General features: G+C 45.9%; 3 protein-coding genes across 6 annotated transcripts in view; 1 reads left to right on the top strand and 2 right to left on the bottom strand.

Moving 5' to 3' along the window:
- The window catches only part of NUP188 (nucleoporin 188), a 25,250-nt gene extending 22,705 nt beyond the window's left edge, over positions 1 to 2,545 (bottom strand). Inside the window, exons 1-2 of the mRNA XM_030286810.4 lie at positions 2,458 to 2,545; positions 523 to 577 (exon numbers count right to left, since the gene is read on the bottom strand). Coding sequence (XP_030142670.4) covers positions 523 to 577; positions 2,458 to 2,525 — 123 coding nt within the window. The 5' untranslated portion in view covers positions 2,526 to 2,545. The remainder of the gene's footprint in view (positions 1 to 522; positions 578 to 2,457) is intronic.
- DOLK (dolichol kinase) lies at positions 2,537 to 6,889 on the top strand. Of its 2 annotated transcripts, none has more exons than XM_030286812.4 (2): positions 2,537 to 2,625; positions 4,391 to 6,889. In XM_030286812.4, exon 2 carries the CDS (start codon positions 4,489 to 4,491, stop codon positions 6,058 to 6,060), a length of 1,572 nt encoding a protein of 523 aa, XP_030142672.4. In that variant the 5' UTR covers positions 2,537 to 2,625; positions 4,391 to 4,488; the 3' UTR covers positions 6,061 to 6,889. The 2 variants fall into 2 exon arrangements, with proteins under 2 accessions (XP_030142672.4, XP_030142673.4); XM_030286813.4 differs by lacking the exon at positions 2,537 to 2,625 and adding an exon at positions 2,644 to 3,045.
- On the bottom strand, positions 6,277 to 17,042 carry PHYHD1 (phytanoyl-CoA dioxygenase domain containing 1). Of its 3 annotated transcripts, XM_002198225.6 has the most exons (11): positions 14,042 to 17,042; positions 13,071 to 13,229; positions 12,474 to 12,549; positions 12,295 to 12,342; positions 10,885 to 10,940; positions 10,645 to 10,707; positions 10,518 to 10,539; positions 10,032 to 10,160; positions 9,396 to 9,512; positions 9,123 to 9,249; positions 6,277 to 8,939 (listed from the first exon to the last, which is right to left on the bottom strand). In XM_002198225.6, exons 1-11 carry the CDS (start codon positions 14,234 to 14,236, stop codon positions 8,894 to 8,896), a joined length of 1,038 nt encoding a protein of 345 aa, XP_002198261.5. In that variant the 5' UTR covers positions 14,237 to 17,042; the 3' UTR covers positions 6,277 to 8,893. The 3 variants fall into 3 exon arrangements, with proteins under 3 accessions (XP_002198261.5, XP_072792706.1, XP_030142685.4); XM_072936605.1 differs by lacking the exon at positions 12,295 to 12,342; XM_030286825.4 differs by lacking the exon at positions 13,071 to 13,229.

Here is a 17,042-nt window from a genome sequence, read left to right as displayed (position 1 = left end):
TCAGCAAAGTAAAGAAATTCCAGCAGCACAAAGAAGCAGGAAGAACACAAGACTGGTGTCTGTGGCTCAGAGTGATTCCAGATGCAGCATTGAACTCCCTGCACGGCCTATTCCCAGGGAGGGTGGGGAAAAGGGAGGCAATGGACTGGGTTTACAAACATTGGGATTCCCAACCTCTGGCCAAATCCCTGAAAGCACAGGCTCCAGCCCTCAATATAAGACAGCAGCTGTACCACACATGAACACCCCAGGGCAATCCAGGAAGCAGCACTTGTGCCCACTCCAGGAAAGGAACCACCTTTTCCATACACCCTTCCAGGCAGTTCATGCAGCAGCTGTAAACCAGCAGTTTACAGAAGAATAAACAAGTATTAGAGGTACAGGAAAAAAAATCATGCTGAAAAAGAAGGAAGGGCAGCAGAAGATATTTTCACTAATATTCAAAGAGATGTACAAATGATGTGTTTGGCCATGGAGCCCAATAAGTGATGGCCAAACCTGCTCTGCAGGGAATGAACTTACTGGTTCTCTTAAAGCTGATCTGCCCAGCAAAATTGTCCATAATTCTCTGCTGCTCCTGCAAACACAAGGAAAAGGTGGAGAGCATTTTAATGATGAATGCTATTCCAGGCTTCCATTTAGCTTACACTTTTCAAACCTGCAATTAACTTGCAGTGAATGACATTGCGATGCAAGAAAAATTATTTAAGGCACATTAGCTTTCAGCTAATGAGTTTCAAATGTCCTAGAAAAACCAAGGAAAAATCCAGAGAGGTGACAACTGACACAGCAAGGCCTGTGAATTCACATCAAAGCTTCACATTGATATCAGATTACCAGCTCAATTTGATTTTTTTTTATTTTAATTTGATTTAAGACTCCTAAAAAGAAAATAGAAGCATAAAGCAGTGTTCTACTGTTACATTCAATGCTCTCCTTCAAATGAATTTTTCCAACAGTTTCATCCTCCACTCTAGGCAGAGCATAAAACTGTATGAAGTAAAAAACTCCACCATCTTCACACAGACACCAGAACATTTACACTCAGCTTCTCATTTCTTCATGAGAACTCTGCAGAAAAGCCAACCTGTACTATAAAAATTACAGATCACATCCTGCCCCTGGCACATGTATTCTAAAAGAAATCTCCCTACAACAGCCCAGAGAAAAGATATTTGCCAAAAACAGTATTTCATTTAGACAATGATTTGCTAACAACACATCACAAATGAGGATTTAAACACCTCAGCTCCTCACACAAAGACTGTCTACACAAGAACACCCATTGCCTTATTTTTAGAATAACATTATTAAAATAACTCACTGTGGCAGTGAAAGTCATCTGCAACTTCTGCCATGTGGTGACACTTAATGAATGACAACACCTGTTATTTCCAGCACACCCATCAGCATCATTCCTCCCTGCTCATTCCTCGATAGTTGGGTGTCTTCTCTGCCATGAGCCTCTCCAGCCCACGCAGAGCACCCAAAGGCCCAGGTATTTACCACGAACTGAACAGCAATGTGAAAGAGGCAATTCAGTGAATCCCAGGTCCAGTGATCATGTCAGATCAGTGCCTTCATTTGCCTTGCACACAGTTTCTTTTACTTATTGTCAGCTCTGAGTCCCAGCCTAGCAACGCCAACCCACCTACTTCTCACCACTTCAAAATCTCCTGTGAATAAAACAGACCGTGGTTTGTCGTCCCCTCATTAATAAGGCTCCAAGACAGCTAAGGGAGGAAAGCTCTCTGTATACGACCACAGCTAACAGTGGTGTCACTAATTTAATAAAAATTAGACACTAGGGAAACTCCAGAACATAAAAGCGTTATAATAAATGACAGAAAAAGTACTCTGGAGAAACGAAACCACTGAACTAAGATGATCACTGAACTCGGGATTGATTAAATCGCTTCCGTCACACATTTCCACGCGTTTACTTTGACTTGCACGTCCGCGGGAGCGGCGCGGGAGGCGCAGCCGGTCCCGGCAGGGAAGGGAAGAGCCGAGCCGAGCCGAGCCGAGCCGAGCCGAGCACCGGCGCGAAGGGAGCGCGGACCGAGCGTCCGGCCCCGCAGCAGCAGCGGCTGCCACGGAGCGCTGCCCAGCGCCCCATCCCGCACGGCAGAGCCAAAGAGCCGCCAAAGCGCCGCCAGCCGCGGCTCTCTGAGGGCCCCTGAGCCGCGGCTCGCTCCGGCCCCTGAGCCGGGGGTCCCTGAGGGTCCCTCAGCCGGGGGGGGGGGCGGGGCCGCACCGCGCGCGCCAGGCGGGGGCGGGGCCAGCCCGGCGCGCGCCCCGCCGCGGTTAAAACCTCCCGGCCCCGCGCTGCGCCTCCTCCCCACCAGCCCTTCCCGGCCCCCGGTCCCGCGGAGCGCGGCCCGCCCGCAGCGAGAGCCGGGGCCTCCCCCACGCCGCCCCAGCGCTCCCTCCGCCCGAGCGGCCCCGGCCCCGCACCTCGCGCTCAGCCCGCCCGCCGCCATCTTCGCTCCGCTGTCACGTGACCCAGGAGCTGCCGCCCTCATTGCGCCGGTGTCACGTGGTGCTGCACAAGCCCCGCCCTATCACGCCCTCGCATGTGGGTCATGTGACTGGCGGCGCGGCAAGATGGCGGCGTCCTGCGAGGTGGGTGCGCGGTCGGGCCGGGGCCGCAGCTCCCAGCTGGAATCGGGAACCACCCGGGAGCACCTCCGACACCGCCCGCGGGCGGATGTTGTTCCCAGTAGCGGAGGCTGGGATGTGGGTGTCGTGGTTGAGGGGGACAGGAGGCGGCGGCGAGCAGCGTAGAAGGACAGGGCGCGGGCAGCCCGCGGGTTGAGGGGCGTCCACAGCGCTGCGGGGTCGTGGGGAAGAGAGGGAGCAAGCAGGGGCTGCAGCCAGGATGTTTGGCAGCACGTCAGTGGGAAGCTTCCCCGCCCTGAGCAGCCGGCATGCGGAGCAGCAGACGGGCAGAAAACGCTGGGTCCGGCTCGATCCGCCGGGCGGTGGGTCCCGTTCGATGATGAGAGCGGCAGTGCCGAGGAGCTTCACATTACCTGAAAGAAGGTGCGGAGGAGGGGATTGTGGCAGGCACAAGAAAACTAAATAACTCAGCAGTGAAAGGAATAACTCAGCAGTGAAATGCGGATTGTCAGGTCTAAACATTCAGAGCCGCTCCATCAGAGACCTCAGGCAGGGTGAAATTCTGCCGACTCTTGCAGCCCGGCGGGGAAGCTGTACGTGCCATCGATACGGGAAACGGGGTACAATCTTCAGGTTGCCAGACTGAGTAGGAGGACTCGGTCTTTGGTTGGCAGGTGGCATTTACTCTGCTTCTTCTCATATAAGCCTTAGGCTAAGAAACAGCAGGGAGTACAATCCAAAAACTGTTATTGGTTGGAGGCAGATATTGCCCATGCCAGTTCTGTTTTATTGACTGTATGATTAATTCGTCTGCTGTTTAAAAATTAATTGCAATGACAAAAGATTACATTTGGCCTGAAGGAGCTGTGTAGCAACAGTGCATGTAATGAAGGTGTTTGGCAATCAAGTATTTCAGGCTATATGAATAAGGATGCCAAAAAGCAATCCATCAGTAAGTTTTCAGTACAAAGTTATAAATATCTAAACACTGCAGACACACTAAGGAAGTTTTACAGTACAAACTATAATAATTTCTCAGTAATATTGCTATTACTTTGTCAGCTTTGTAATCTGGTGTCACCATTCAACACTGGCTGAAAACCCAAAAAAGAACCTTAAATAAACTTCTGGTCTTCCATGAGGGAGCTGGTGTAGATACTGGCATTGAGACTGGGGGAGCAGAATTTAGTAAGACTTTGCTGCTAATCAGCTTGAGGATGGTCCAGAAAGGATAAAGTAAGCCCTTTTCACAGCTGGATCAACAATAATATTTCCAATAGAAATAAAGAACATGAGAACTTCAAAGACCCCAGAAGAGATGCCAGTGTAATGGTAGAGGTTTACATATGGCCGATTATCAAATTATGTGTATCCATAGAGAAATCAAGGTCACTAGAAAGCAATAAATGCTGGTGAGAATTGCACAATATTGTCAATGCCCACAATTCTTTGAAGGAGATAAGACGAGATTTAACTTAAGAGAGTAAATGTGCCTGTTGCTGATTATCTTAAACTTTTGGACTGGAAGGTAAGCAGTTAAAGCAAAGCACGGTTTGCAGCTGTCAGTGAGCTGTGAGCCTTCACTTAGAGAAGATGAACTGCAGGATTTACTCACCTCACATTTTTTTTTTAATTCATCTGTGTGTTGACTCTAGCAATCAGCACTTAACTATCAGTTTAAATTGAGTTTAAGAACCAAATAGCTGTGCAAACACTTCAGCTGTCCAAGTAGTTGCTTTAATTGCTTGCTTTTTTTTTTTTTTAATAGCACTTGCAGTAGCATGGAAGGGAATTTTTCCTAACGGACAACTGAGCACGTCGGGACCCGTGAAGTTCTGCAGGCTGGAGGCAGGCTGGGCTGGAGTCATGTGGAACAAGGCAGTGCTGGTGGAGTCGCTGCTGGTGTTCACCGCGGTGCTGGCGGTGCACGCGGCGGTGTGGGACCGCTTCTCCTGGTGCGCCGTGGCCTTGGCCGTCCAGGCCTTCTACGCCCAGTTCAAATGGGACCGGCTGCTGCAGCAGGGGGGGGCTGTGTTCCAGTTCCGGGGGGCAGCCAACAGCGGCCTCCTGCCCGCCAGCATGGTCATCCCGCTGCTGGGGGTGGTGATGAAGGAGAGGTGCAGGGCTGCCGGCATCGTCTACTTCGAGCGCTTTGGCATCGTGGTGGCTTCCACGGGAATGCTGCTCGCTCTCTTCCTGTCCGTCTTAGCGGTTGGCATCACCAAGCCTGTGCCAACCAACACTTGCATCCTGACTGGTGTTGCTGGCAGCGTAATTATCTACACCATGAAACATTCCTTGACTGTCTCAGAAGTGATAGAGGTTCTGGAAGTGCTGCTCATTTTCGTCTACCTCAGTATGATCTTGCTCTACTTGTTGCCTCGATGTTTTACTCCTGGGGAAGCGCTGCTGGTTCTCGGAGGTGTAAGTTTTGTTCTCAATCAGCTCATTAAACGCTCACTGAATGTAATCGAGGGCAGAGGGGATCCCATTGACTTCTTCCTTCTGGTAGCAGTTGTTGGAGTTGTTCTTCTTGGTCTTTTTTTCACTGTGCTCTTCATTTTCATGGATTCGGGCACGTGGATCTCCTCCATGTTTTTCCACATGATGACAGCAGTGTTAGGCTTAGGGGTCATCATGCCTTGGCTGTACCGACTGATCCAGAGGAACCCTTTGTTTTGGCTGCTCCAGTTTCTGTTTCAGACACAGACAAGACTTTACCTCCTTGTGTATTGGACTTTCTTGGCTGCCTTAGCATGTGGGGTGGTTTTCTACCAGAATGCCAAGAGATCATCTGAATCTAAAAAACACCAGGCCTCAACTATAACCAGGAAATATTTCCACTTCATTGTTGTAGCTACTTATGTTCCTGGACTAATTTATGACCGCCAGCTCCTCTACATTGCTGCAGTGCTGTGTCTGGCAGTGTTTATCTTCTTAGAGTACGTCCGGTATTTCAGGATCAAACCTTTTGGACAAACCCTGAGGCATTTGCTCTCTCTCTTTTTGGATGAAAGAGACAGTGGACCTCTCATCTTGACTCATATTTATCTCCTCCTCGGCATGTCCCTCCCAGTGTGGTTGTTTCCCAGATCGTGTGCTCCTAAAGGCACCTTGCCTGGGGCAGGAGCACTGGTCCCCTACTCTGGGGTGTTGGCAGTAGGGGTAGGAGACACCATTGCCTCTGTTTTTGGCAGTACAATGGGGGAAATCAAATGGCCAGGAACAAAAAAGACCTTTGAAGGGACAATGACAGCTATTTTTGCTCAGATCATTGCTGTGGCTCTCATTCTGATCTTTGACAGCAGTGTGAATCTGAACTCCAGCTATGCCTGGATTCTGGCATCTGTGAGTTTGGTTTCTCTTTTGGAAGCTTACACTACTCAAATTGATAATCTGCTGTTGCCTCTCTACCTCCAGATCATGCTCATGGCATAGAAGCACTTCCAGGAACAGAGTTTTCTTCCTTCCTAGAGAAAGGTACTGGAAAATGCACTTTAATGAAAGCTCAAAGGTGATGTTTTGGTACAGCAGAGAAAGCTGCTGAGAAAAGAAATGAGAAAGACTAATTCAAAAAAGGTCTTGATTTGGCCTTGTTATTACCCCTGTCAAAAATAGACGGATTTATGTTCTAACAGCAACAAACACAACTGATAAAAGCAGCACTTGTGTTTAATAATCCAATTTAAGTTTCTTCTGGGTGCACAAGGGAAGCAGAGGAAGAAGAGGTAAGTCAATTAGAGGGGAAAAAAGAAACAAGCAAGTCTCTCAGATGTTGGTACCTCTGTACTGTACCTTGTTTTCTGTACCGAGTCTTGTCTTGTGTTTGATGTGTGAACTGTCATGTCTGTATAAGCACGATGTAAAGCATGTTTGATAACGAGGGGGGGCACAGGAACCAGGTACAAGTGTCCAGCTATGTCCAGTCCTCATCAGCAAGAGCCAAAACCACACCACGATGCACAAACACAAATCCAAAATCACTAGCTGCCACAGCTGAGTTATCCAGGGTGGGTGGGTGGTGAAGGTTTGGGGATGTCAGAGACTGCTCATTCCAGACCATACAAATAAGAACAGTGAATCTTCAGCCCTGAAGTTTGCTTCAGCAAGAAAAATGTTTTATCTTTCTCAAGATTTAATATCCAAATTAACTTGGAATGAATACTGGGGGGAAGGGGGGAATTAAGCTAAGTCACAGCTAAAACAAATTACACATTAATTCTGAAAGCAGAACATCTGTCAAAGTCAATAAAATTTTCTACTATTACACTTTCCTACTTTCCACTTTTTTTTTCAGCCAGATGTTTAATCAAATAATGTATAAAAATGCTTCTATCAAGAAATTGACTAAAGCTACTGAATTCCATCCATTTAATTAAAGTTACAACTACCATTTTGTGGCCAAAAACCCCACTTCATTTCTATCTATGAAACCCTCTTTATCAACAGTCTTTTCTCACTGATTTGCCCAGTGTCCATTAGAACAAAACACAAGTGTCCTTCCTGTCTCCTGGGACGTGTCCAAGGAGGAGATTGTCATCCCAGGCTTCTAGTTTGCATCATGAAGTTCACTTCTGACCCTTTTTTAATTCACTTTTGGGAACAGTCTGGGGGAAGTCCAAGGCACCTTACCCAACACTGTCCTGCAGGCCTGTAGCTCTGAGGCCATGCCAGGGGAGGGAGCCTAAGACCAGGGGTGGAGTGAAACCAGTCCCTGAGTCAGCAGAATTAGCTCCAGAAGCCAATACTGTGTGTCCCTGCAACAAGCCAGGACTGGAATAGCTGAGCAGCAGCATTGCCCAGTTCATCCTCCTGCCTGGGAAGGGCTCCTGGGATTTGGTGCTGCTTTTCCTGAGGATGCCACAGCTGGTTACTAACACAGTAAATTGTCAGGTACTCCGTAGGAAACCAAACTCAACAACTGCTGGGCTGTTTCCTTCACTTTTAACAGGAAATCCTGCCAATCAATCCAGGTTTTTTTTATTTTATTTATGCACTCGAAGTAGATGGTTTTGGTGCTGGTAGTGTGCAGGACAAATTATCCTTCCTCAGCAAAATTCTAAAAAAAACTTGAGTTGCTTCTGTCACAAGCCACAGCCTTCACCACTGATGTCATAAATTGCACCAGCAGAATTTGCTTTCCTTCCACATTGCTTCCAACTTTCAAACAAACTGTAGGAAAAGTAGTTTTTGAATGCAGAAACTTTGCATTCAATGTTCCTGTTGTTGCCATGACCCAGCTCCCCAATTTACTTTTGAAGGGATGAGTCAGTAAGATTTGGGTCCACTCTACCATGGCCCTCAGCAGCCTTAGGGTTACTCTGATATAATTTCTGTATTTGTAACACTGGGCTCCTATCTCAGGGCTGCCACTGCACCAGTGCTGGTGAAATCACACCGACACAGCTTCTGTTCAGTTCAGGATACAGACTGGAGCTTGCATTTCCAAACATTCCTTGCTATAAGTTGGTTTGGGTTTGGTGAGGTTTTGGGGATAGAAATTATTCTTGTGCATATTGAGAGTTCCAGCTGCTCACCAGACAATTTGTACTGTCCCCATCTGTTGGAAGAAGGTCACACTGTGTCTTCCTCAAAGAAAAGATGGAGATGAAAAGAAGAATTTCTATCTTTGTATTTAAGTGTAAAGAGTTTGATTGAGGTTCTTTGTTTCTATCATTTCAACATGAATCTTTAAAAATTGTGGTATTTTTGATCACACTAAGAGATAAAACACTCAGCTACTGTCTGCAAGGAGTATTTAGAAGACTGACTATAAAAAGCAGACCTCTTGCTTCATTTCACCCACAACAAGATTGTTTTATATCACTGTTATTCCAACAATAAGACAGAAAACTAGGGGTGAAAATCAAACATCTCCCCACAACATGTTCACCTGCATTGCTGGAGTCAACCAGCCAAGAAATGCACTTAAGCTCTTAAACACAGGAAAATACTGAGTATCTAAAGGAGAAGTACTTGGTAAGTGGTCCCAGTCAAGGTGCAATGGTGTTCACTGGTTTGTTTTCAAGACTGAAGGTGTTTCCTTACCAAAAGGACTGGGTGACTACTCTCATACTGGCAGGGCTCCTGCTGCAGTAGAAGCTTCTCTCTACTGCAGGTTTTGGGCTGTTATAATGGTCCTGGTTTTGAAGAGGAGGATAAATTAACATTGAGAGCTGATCTAGTGAAGGCTGCTTTTAAAGAGACTGTGAGTGAACAATCAGAAGGGAATATTGATCAGCTATTGACTCCACAAGCCAGTCAACTAACTTCAAGTGTAGAGCGATGGAAAAGGCAGCTCAGGCGTTGGCTGGAGCCTAGGGAGTAAAGAAGAGGAGAAAGCAAAATTTCAGGGGCTATTCCAGATCTGCAGGTACGAAATCAACGCCAGCTGAGGCACTACCAACAAACTGTACAGGCAAGACCCCCAACAGTTATCCTAACTATTGCACTGGAAAAGCTTCAATTTCCTCAGCCACTGGTGAGGATCACAACCTTACCAGTTCTCTTTGCTCCAGGTGGTGCCTTTGGCTTCCATCACGTGGAAGGTGAACACGTGGCGAGAGGACTCCGAGCTGTTGAGTTCACTCTTATGGACAACCTCGCCATGGATGAGGATGAGTCCACCTGTGGGAAAGAATCACCTCGACTGCTGTTTTCCAAAATATGAGCTCTGGCTTTCAAGTGAGAGGGAAGGTGCAGGGTTAAAATATTATTTTAGATCCCTTGTGTTTTCTCGAGCTGTGAAGCACCACGTTTGGGGCTATTTGTACCTTTACTTATGGGCAGAGGTATGAACTGCTTGTCATCGTAGGCTGGCTCTGAGCCAACAAACTCTACACATGTTGAGGCACCTGAAGGTGCACGGACCATCCTCCTGGTAACACCATCTGCAAATCAACAGAATAAGCAAACACACAACAATTAAACACCTGGCTACATTCTGCACAGCAAAGGAACACTAGCAGTGATTTCTCTTAGCAATGATAGGAACTTTATTATTACTATATTCACACTTCCCTTAGTAATTTGAGTGGGGTCTTTTTCATTAAGTAGAGATTGAGGGTTTCCCAGCTGTTGCAGAAACAGATAAAACAGCTGCCATTTGTTTGCCTTTTTGGACCTTCTGTGCTTTGCAACAGACCCTCAGGAACACAAATAGTCACACACTTGCGCAAAATCAACATTTGATCCATTTGTGCTTTCTACAGGAGCATCAACCACGATATGCATACAGTTGGCTCCAGGATTTGAGGAACGAGTAGCTTAAAACCTGAAGAGCATTATGATTACACTCACTGAGTGAATCTTTAGGTGAGCAGAAGTTTTAAAGCTGCACTGTGTGCTCTAGAGGTGGGGAAAAGCAGAACTGTGCTAGTGACCAGCAGTGGTCACGCACATGCTCTTACTGGTGTGAGAGCCAGGGATGAACCACAAGCAGCCATTCTCCTGTGTGGCATCTTCCAGGGCAATCCAGAACCCCAGGATCCTGCCCAGGGGCTCCGTGTGCAGGAAACTGGCATCCTGGTGTGGTGTCACTGCAAGAAGAGACTGTCACTGGGGTCTTTAATGGGATTCAGTTCTTCTAGGAGAACTTCAGGGTTGCATCTCCCTGACTCAGAGCCCTCCCCTGCCCACCCACCTATCACATACATTAAATCTTACATAAAAATACCACCTTTTAGCCTGCTGAAAACGTAGAAACAGCGCTTTGTTCAAGCTGCATATGACATAGAAACTTTTCTGGAAAAATGTGGATTTCAAAGATTATTTTAAGAAGGTTTGAACCAGCAAACTAACAGGTTTAAGTCTGATTCTGAGCTTTTTCCCTGGTACTATTCCTTTCCTAAAGGAGCATTTCCTGCAGTGTGATATAGAGATAACACAAATCTCACCTTCACCACCAATGCGAGGTTGCTGCAACAAAAAAAAAAAAAAAAAAGTGATGTGTGAAGAATTTCACAGCTTCCCACTTAACAGGGTCTTATTTCTTGAATGACAAGACAACTTGAGTTACTATACCTTGAAGATATACATGCTCTGCACAACTACTGGTCTCTCAAGGCCTAGTTTTCTTCCCAGTTCCTGCCAGAAAATTTTCCAAGATTTATGTTTTCATTTAACACTATTTAACATCATTCTTTGAAGATATTTACATTTCCTTTCACTGACAAAATTACTCCCCTGGGAGCGTAGAAAACTAAAATTAACTACTCTGCATTTTTTTCCCCAAGCCCATTCTAGGAAGCAATAACAGCTCACCTGCACCTTGGGAGAGTGGGTGATTTGCTTGAAGACAGGATCGTAAGCGTGTAGAGCTAAGGGGAAAGACAAGGCTCAGCCAGATTTCAGAAAAAGAAGGGAACAGCTCTCAGTGATGAGCTGCAGACACCACAGCCAAGCAGGATAAATTGCAGCCAGAAACTGTCATCCCTCCCAAGATGGATAAATGTGACTTATCACACCTAAGGTGATAAGACACTTACAGGTTGTACGATCATCATTAAAGATCCTAAATATCATCATTCCCTGGCCACAAACTGCACAAACATATAAGCCAGTGTATAACAGAGTGATGAACAAAATGGAATATTGTATGATGCAGTATTATATTACACAAGTGACAACACATGACCCTGAGGCATATGGGTGAATTCATCCTTTAAAAACACACCTCTTAAGACCTACCAGAAAAGTGAAGTATTGCAAAAAGGAGCTAGAGCTCATGTTTGGTGTCCTTCAGAGAGCCCCAACCAGCAGGTCAGAGTGTGTGTGTGTAGACTCTTGCTACAACACAGCTCTGACAAATGCACAAAGCAAAGACTCAGAGTTGTGCCTCCAGCTCATCCTGATCAGATTTGCCACGAGGACACATGCTCAAATCCAGCAGGAGCTGCTCTCAGGCAAGGGATGAGACTTGACCAAAATTAGTAATTACAGAAATTAAGACTAGAGAAGGCTTTTGCATTGTTAAATTCCTGGGTCAGCAGGAATCTACAGTTGTTTTCACTTCCCTTGAGGAAAAGCTGAAGTGTGACAGAATGGCAGTGGGCCAGGGAAGAGGAGAGTGTTTTTCTGAGAAAACCAAAGAACGAGAACTCTCAGTACTGAATTTCCAACTGTAGTGAAATTTAGTTTGAACAAAGTTCACATTTGCAGGCACAGGGAATCCTGCTCTCATTTTTCATGTATTGTTGGAAAACAAAGGGGATCAAAATGCAAGTCCAGGAACTGGGAGAGAAGAAATAGGTCAAACAGACTAGTATGGGTAAAGAAAAGGTGTTGGTGACACCACAGGAGGAAGGACAGCTTCAATATCAGCAACCCAGCATGGCATAGGACATAGGAGAGAGTTTGGTCTGTACTGAATGTCACCAGTCTCAGGTGGTAAATTTTTAGAGCAAATCTGTTACATAAAAGAGCCGAGGGCTGAAGTCCAAACTTTTGCATGTCAGTGACTCTGAGCTATTCATCACTGAAAAACCTCTGAGAAGGGGTTTTTGAAAAGGATTGGAACAGAAGATCCAGTCCTCTGAGAGCAAAGAGTGAGGGGCAGCATGGAGAGAATTGCAGAGACAGTTATGTACAGTGAGCAGGTCTGGAGAAATCCTCATGTCTGAAAACCACCTCTCTTTTGTCCATCCCTCTCCAAACCCCATACTTTAAACATACCATGGCCAATCTTGCTGACAGACTTCTCCTTTGGAATTAGAAAGTTACCTACAAAACAGAACCATAATTTAACATTGTCTGAAAAGCAGGAATCATTCACTGAGCTGGAAACTGGCCCCCAATCCCTCACTCAGCTTTTCCCCATCCCCTCTGTGTAGCTAACTCATTGCAGGGCTTACCTTTCTCATCCAAAACACCTTTCTCAAAAAAGAATCTAATCTTGTCTCCACTGGTTAGGAAATAATCCGAGCTACCCTGCAGGGATAAGAGCCCAGTAAAGACAGCATCCTTGTAAAAACATAAATGAACTTTCAATCAAAGCACTAACACTCACCTGCATCTTTTTCCCACCAAGCCGCAGCATAAACAAAACACAGTGAAAAATCACTCAAAAAGGCTTTCCACAACACTACATGTCTTTGTGTTGATCAGGGCTTTACAAGAACCTCTCACATAAAGGTTACCCTTGCTTTTTTTTTTTTGCTAGCTGCCTGGAAAATAACCAGTTTTCTGTCTGCAGAACATGTACAAAGTGATCTGGGAGAGCTGCTTGTGGCTACCAGGGGTTGAAAGCACAGCAGAGCCACACATTGATAAGACTCTTGATAAGACCCCAGCAAACATTTGCAAAAAGCTGGAGAGCAAATTCCTCTCCCGGTCTTATGTTTAGCTAGAAGGAAGAGTCACGTTCCCGCAGAGTGAACCCTGATCAGCAATTTGCCTTTTCCCTTCCTATTCCCAGCTCTCCAACAGGGCTGCCCTGCCCTCCTCGGTACCTGCTCCTGGACCTGCTCCTCCTGCCTGGTGGAGAAGGCGGTGCGGCAGTGCGGCGGCACTTCCATCTCCGCCACGATTCTCTGGATCTGGCTCCTCATGCTGTCACACTCCTCTGCACTGAAAAACTGCTCCAGGACAAGGAAGCCATCCTTGTGGAACTGGAAGAGACAGGGTGACTGCTCTTCCCCAGAGTCCTCGGGAGAAGCAGCACAAGAGGAAACAGTTCTGGCCCTTTATAGGGTGAAGAGCATCCCAGCTCCAGCTCTGCAGCCAGGCAGCATGTTCTTAATTTTTAGTTTCAGGAGGGGCTTCTATTGCAAAAGATTAATTAAGAGGCTGAAATTCTAAACAGTTAATAACAATCTATTTCAATCCCTCAGTCTACTCAAAACAGAGAAGATCTCATCACTAGAACCTTTTGTGGTTCAAGGATATCTTATCTAATGCCTGTAACCAGCAGCTATTAAACTCTCAAGCCCACTAACACAAACAGGGCAGTCATGCCTGTGCACCAAATCAGAACGAGATTCCTTTACAAGCCGTAAAGCTTTGTTCTCTCTAAGGAAAAAAAAAAATCTCTGGGTGATTTCTCACAGTTCACTACACAATCCTTTACAAGTGAACTCTCCTGGCAGTGAACTCCGTTTCTTTATATAGAATACCCTGGAGATTATCCTTTGCCTGGAGGATTTCAAGTTCAGGGATGAGAGCTGAGCAATACAGACAGAAGGGGCACAGGAGAAATCCATCCAAGAGCTCTGTGGGACAAGCTACCCCCAGGAAGAGTTTGCAGCCATGACACTCACACACTAAAATCAACGTAATAGAAGAGGCTGAGGAGAATATGAAGTGTTTGTAAAGCAGATCTTTGCTAGACCTGCTGCCAGGTTAACTAGCAGTGACTGTCTTACACACTGGGTCACCTGCCTGCACTCTGGACACGCTCCCTCCCTGCAGAGCAGCTCCTTACCTTCTGGATCTGCTGCTGGGTTACAGATGCCATCAGGGCAGAAGCTCCCCAGATCCCACCTCCAGCACAGCAATGCCACCTGGGCTCTGCAGGGCTGACTCCCCGCCTCTCCACGTGATCCTTGTCCCAGCATGTGATAAAAGCCAGCGCTGGGCAGTTGGACTCTTGCACAGCTCCAGAGGTTTTTGTCCCCATCACCAGTTCTTTGCTCTGGGCTGGGACATTCAGGACTGCACAGTATTGCTTTGACTCTTAGTGGTAACAAAGCACACAAAAGTTTTCTATTCAAGTGCAATCACAAATTGATGAACATCTGAGCTCCAAGGAGGAATTGCTTTTAATTAATAACCCAGATTTAAAAGTAAGGCAGTTAAACTGGTAATCACAGGGGTAAGATAAGGGAGAGTTAAATTAAGATTCAAGTGTGAAGAAAAGATCAAGATGTCTTAGAACAAATTTAAAGTACTGATTCAAGGTCTCACAGAGCCCTTTTTGCTTAGTCAGTGAGTCCTGCCAGCACTTCAGCATATCCTCTGAAAGGGCTCCCAAGCCCAGGAGGTGACAGACTAAAATGTGGTAAAAAGCTGTCACTGAGGGTTTGGTAAAACCCATAGAGAATACTTCTGCTATTTTCATTCACATTTGCTTTTGGTCATTTACACCTTCACCTGCTCTGTTCACTCTCCTGCAGCTCCAGAAGTCCATGTAATATTTACAAATAAGTAAAGCCAAATCCACCCAAAGTTCAAAGCAGAGAGGGAAAATTCAGAAAGTGGGTCTAAAAGGCAGAGAAGGAGCAACAGTTGCCAGCCCAGTGGTGGCGCTCCCAGCCAACACATCCCTCCCATCGGGAATCCCTGGGGAAGGGTTTTCTCTCCAGAAGAAAATGTGTTTGGCTCCTACAGGAAACACCGAAAACACCCTTGCAGCAGCACTTCACAAAAATAACACCATGGGGGCGTGTTCTTGCATCATTCACCCAGCCAGAGGAAAACCCAGCAAACGGGAGGAATGCGAAATGCTCAAAGAAAAGTTTACATCCTAGCAAATGAAAATCCATTTAAAGAGAGGTTGTTTGAAAAAAATTAAGTTTTCTATTCTGGAAGGGAATTGTGGATAAAATCCCTCTGCACCTTACTAAAACTTTTTTTTTTTAATAAAGAGGAAATTAGGGGTTTAACTTTTTTCAGGCTTTTCCCATACACAGGAGGATATAAATTCAGTAGTTTAAAAAGCTAAATTCTGCGCCAGGAACTTTAATAACTGGACTACAAACCTGAAGGGAAAAAAAAAAGGAAAATAAATCAGTCTCCAATGCTGCAAAGCTAAAAAAAATTTCCAGTAGTTCCTCCTTCCTCTTAACACTCTCACCTGATGGAGTGGAAAAGTTTTTAAGGAAGATGCATGACCAGTGGAGAAAAAAAAAAACAGTTGTAGGCTGTTACCTGCAAGTTCATTGTGTGACCCATCTCACCCCTCCCCAGAGGCAGCAATCCTGGAGAAACACTCCTGGAAAACACTCCCACACCACTCCTTAGTCCCTCTCCGTCACTGTCGTGTCATGTCCTTCTCATTCCCACACACGGTGTTTTTTCCATCACGTCACCTTCTCCACTCCCCACCTTACACACACACAATGACTCCACAGGCTGTTTTGGTTCATGTCACAGCAGCAAACCACAGTTTTCCTGTTCCATGGCATGTTTTGAGCAATATAAACAGCAGATCCCAGCAAACAATGCAGCAGCTACCAGGAGATAAAACCCATCCTGGTTCCAGGAGCTCTCAGTGTCTGTCCTTCGGAGTCCTCCTGTTCTTTGCCACTCCAGCCATGCCTCTATTTTGAGGCTCAGAAAGACCTTTCCAGCAAGAGGAAAACCACTCCGGCCACACAATGCCCAAAAAAAGTCAAAAAGAAGGATGCTACCATTGTAAAGCCTTCTCTCCAGTAAGTTTACACAGAAAGGTTGACAGTACTTAGACAAAACTGGGAAATGGCTCCTTTGCCTTCCCTTCCTCCCCCTCCAAGAGCTCTTTTTGCAGAGTCAACACTTTCTCCTGCCACCTCAGCAAGAAAATTTCTGGCAAGCTCCATTGGAGGCTGCCAAAGCCCATCCCATGTCTGCAGGAAAGGTGCAGATCATGTGTTTCAAATGCCTTTTGGAGTGGCACAATTATCCCAATAAGGGTTCCTATTGAAGCCATTTGGAGCCAAGCCAGCTCACACAGCTCAGCACTCGCACCACAACTGCTGCTGTGGAGCTGCCAGGGCTATCAAGGAGGAAAATTTTCCACTGGAACAACCTACCTCTCCTGAAATCTTTAATCAGCAACAAGTGAGAGAATATTTAATAAGAAACAAGGAGCAAAGGAAGCATGATTTCCTCAGCTCCTCAAAGACCAGGGAAGTCCTCTAAAAAGTGAACCAGCCAAAAGGAGCTGAGGTCCAGGTAAGCCTTAGATGACAAGGGACATTTTGTCCTCTCCTTTCTTGGTTCAGTCTTGCATTTGATTAAAAGTCATCAATAAGCAGCATTACAAACTCTCATCTGTTTCAAAGCCTGCTTACATTCTCTCTCTGAAGTGGGGCCAATGTCACTGTGGCCAAGTAGTCACTGACAAAGAAAGTGAGGGAAGACAAAACTCAAGAGAAACACCTTTCTACACAATAAAAGAGCTGCACAGAAACTCAAATTTTCTTTGCAAGTCACAGGCTGACTCTCTGTAACACTTCATTAATTGGGAAAGACTATCTGCCAGCATTTCCAGTTAAGGATCCCATGGGGAAGGCAAGTACTGAAATAATTCACCAGTCTGAAGACAATTCCTATGGCAACTGCCTTAAAAATTCAGCAACAGAAACTGTTTCAGACACTTGTTGAAGTGATAGTGAAATCTGTGACACAGCCCCAGCTTGTCACAGAGCAACAGCTCTTTCTCTGTCTATCTACTTAATTCATAGAGGATTGTCATAATCCACTAAGACTTTTGTAATGAGTAA

The sequence above is a fragment of the Taeniopygia guttata genome, chromosome 17 (assembly GCF_048771995.1).
Source record: "Taeniopygia guttata chromosome 17, bTaeGut7.mat, whole genome shotgun sequence".
NCBI classification, from domain to species: Eukaryota; Metazoa; Chordata; class Aves; order Passeriformes; family Estrildidae; genus Taeniopygia; species Taeniopygia guttata.
This window is presented reverse-complemented; position numbering and strand designations above follow the sequence as displayed.

What these genes read in the sequence shown, in the direction of transcription:
- DOLK (XM_030286812.4), top strand. Translation starts at nt 4,489, where the DNA reads ATGTGGAACAAGGCAGTGCTGGTGGAGTCGCTGCTGGTGTTCACCGCG.
- PHYHD1 (XM_002198225.6), bottom strand. Translation starts at nt 14,236, where the DNA reads ATGGGGACAAAAACCTCTGGAGCTGTGCAAGAGTCCAACTGCCCAGCG. An exon ending in TGTCAGCAAGATTGGCCATG is followed by an intron (nt 10,941 to 12,294) that starts GTATGTTTAAAG and finishes CTTTCCCCTTAG; the next exon opens with CTCTACACGCTTACGATCCT. An exon ending in ACCTCGCATTGGTGGTGAAG is followed by an intron (nt 10,161 to 10,517) that starts GTGAGATTTGTG and finishes CTCTTCTTGCAG; the next exon opens with TGACACCACACCAGGATGCC.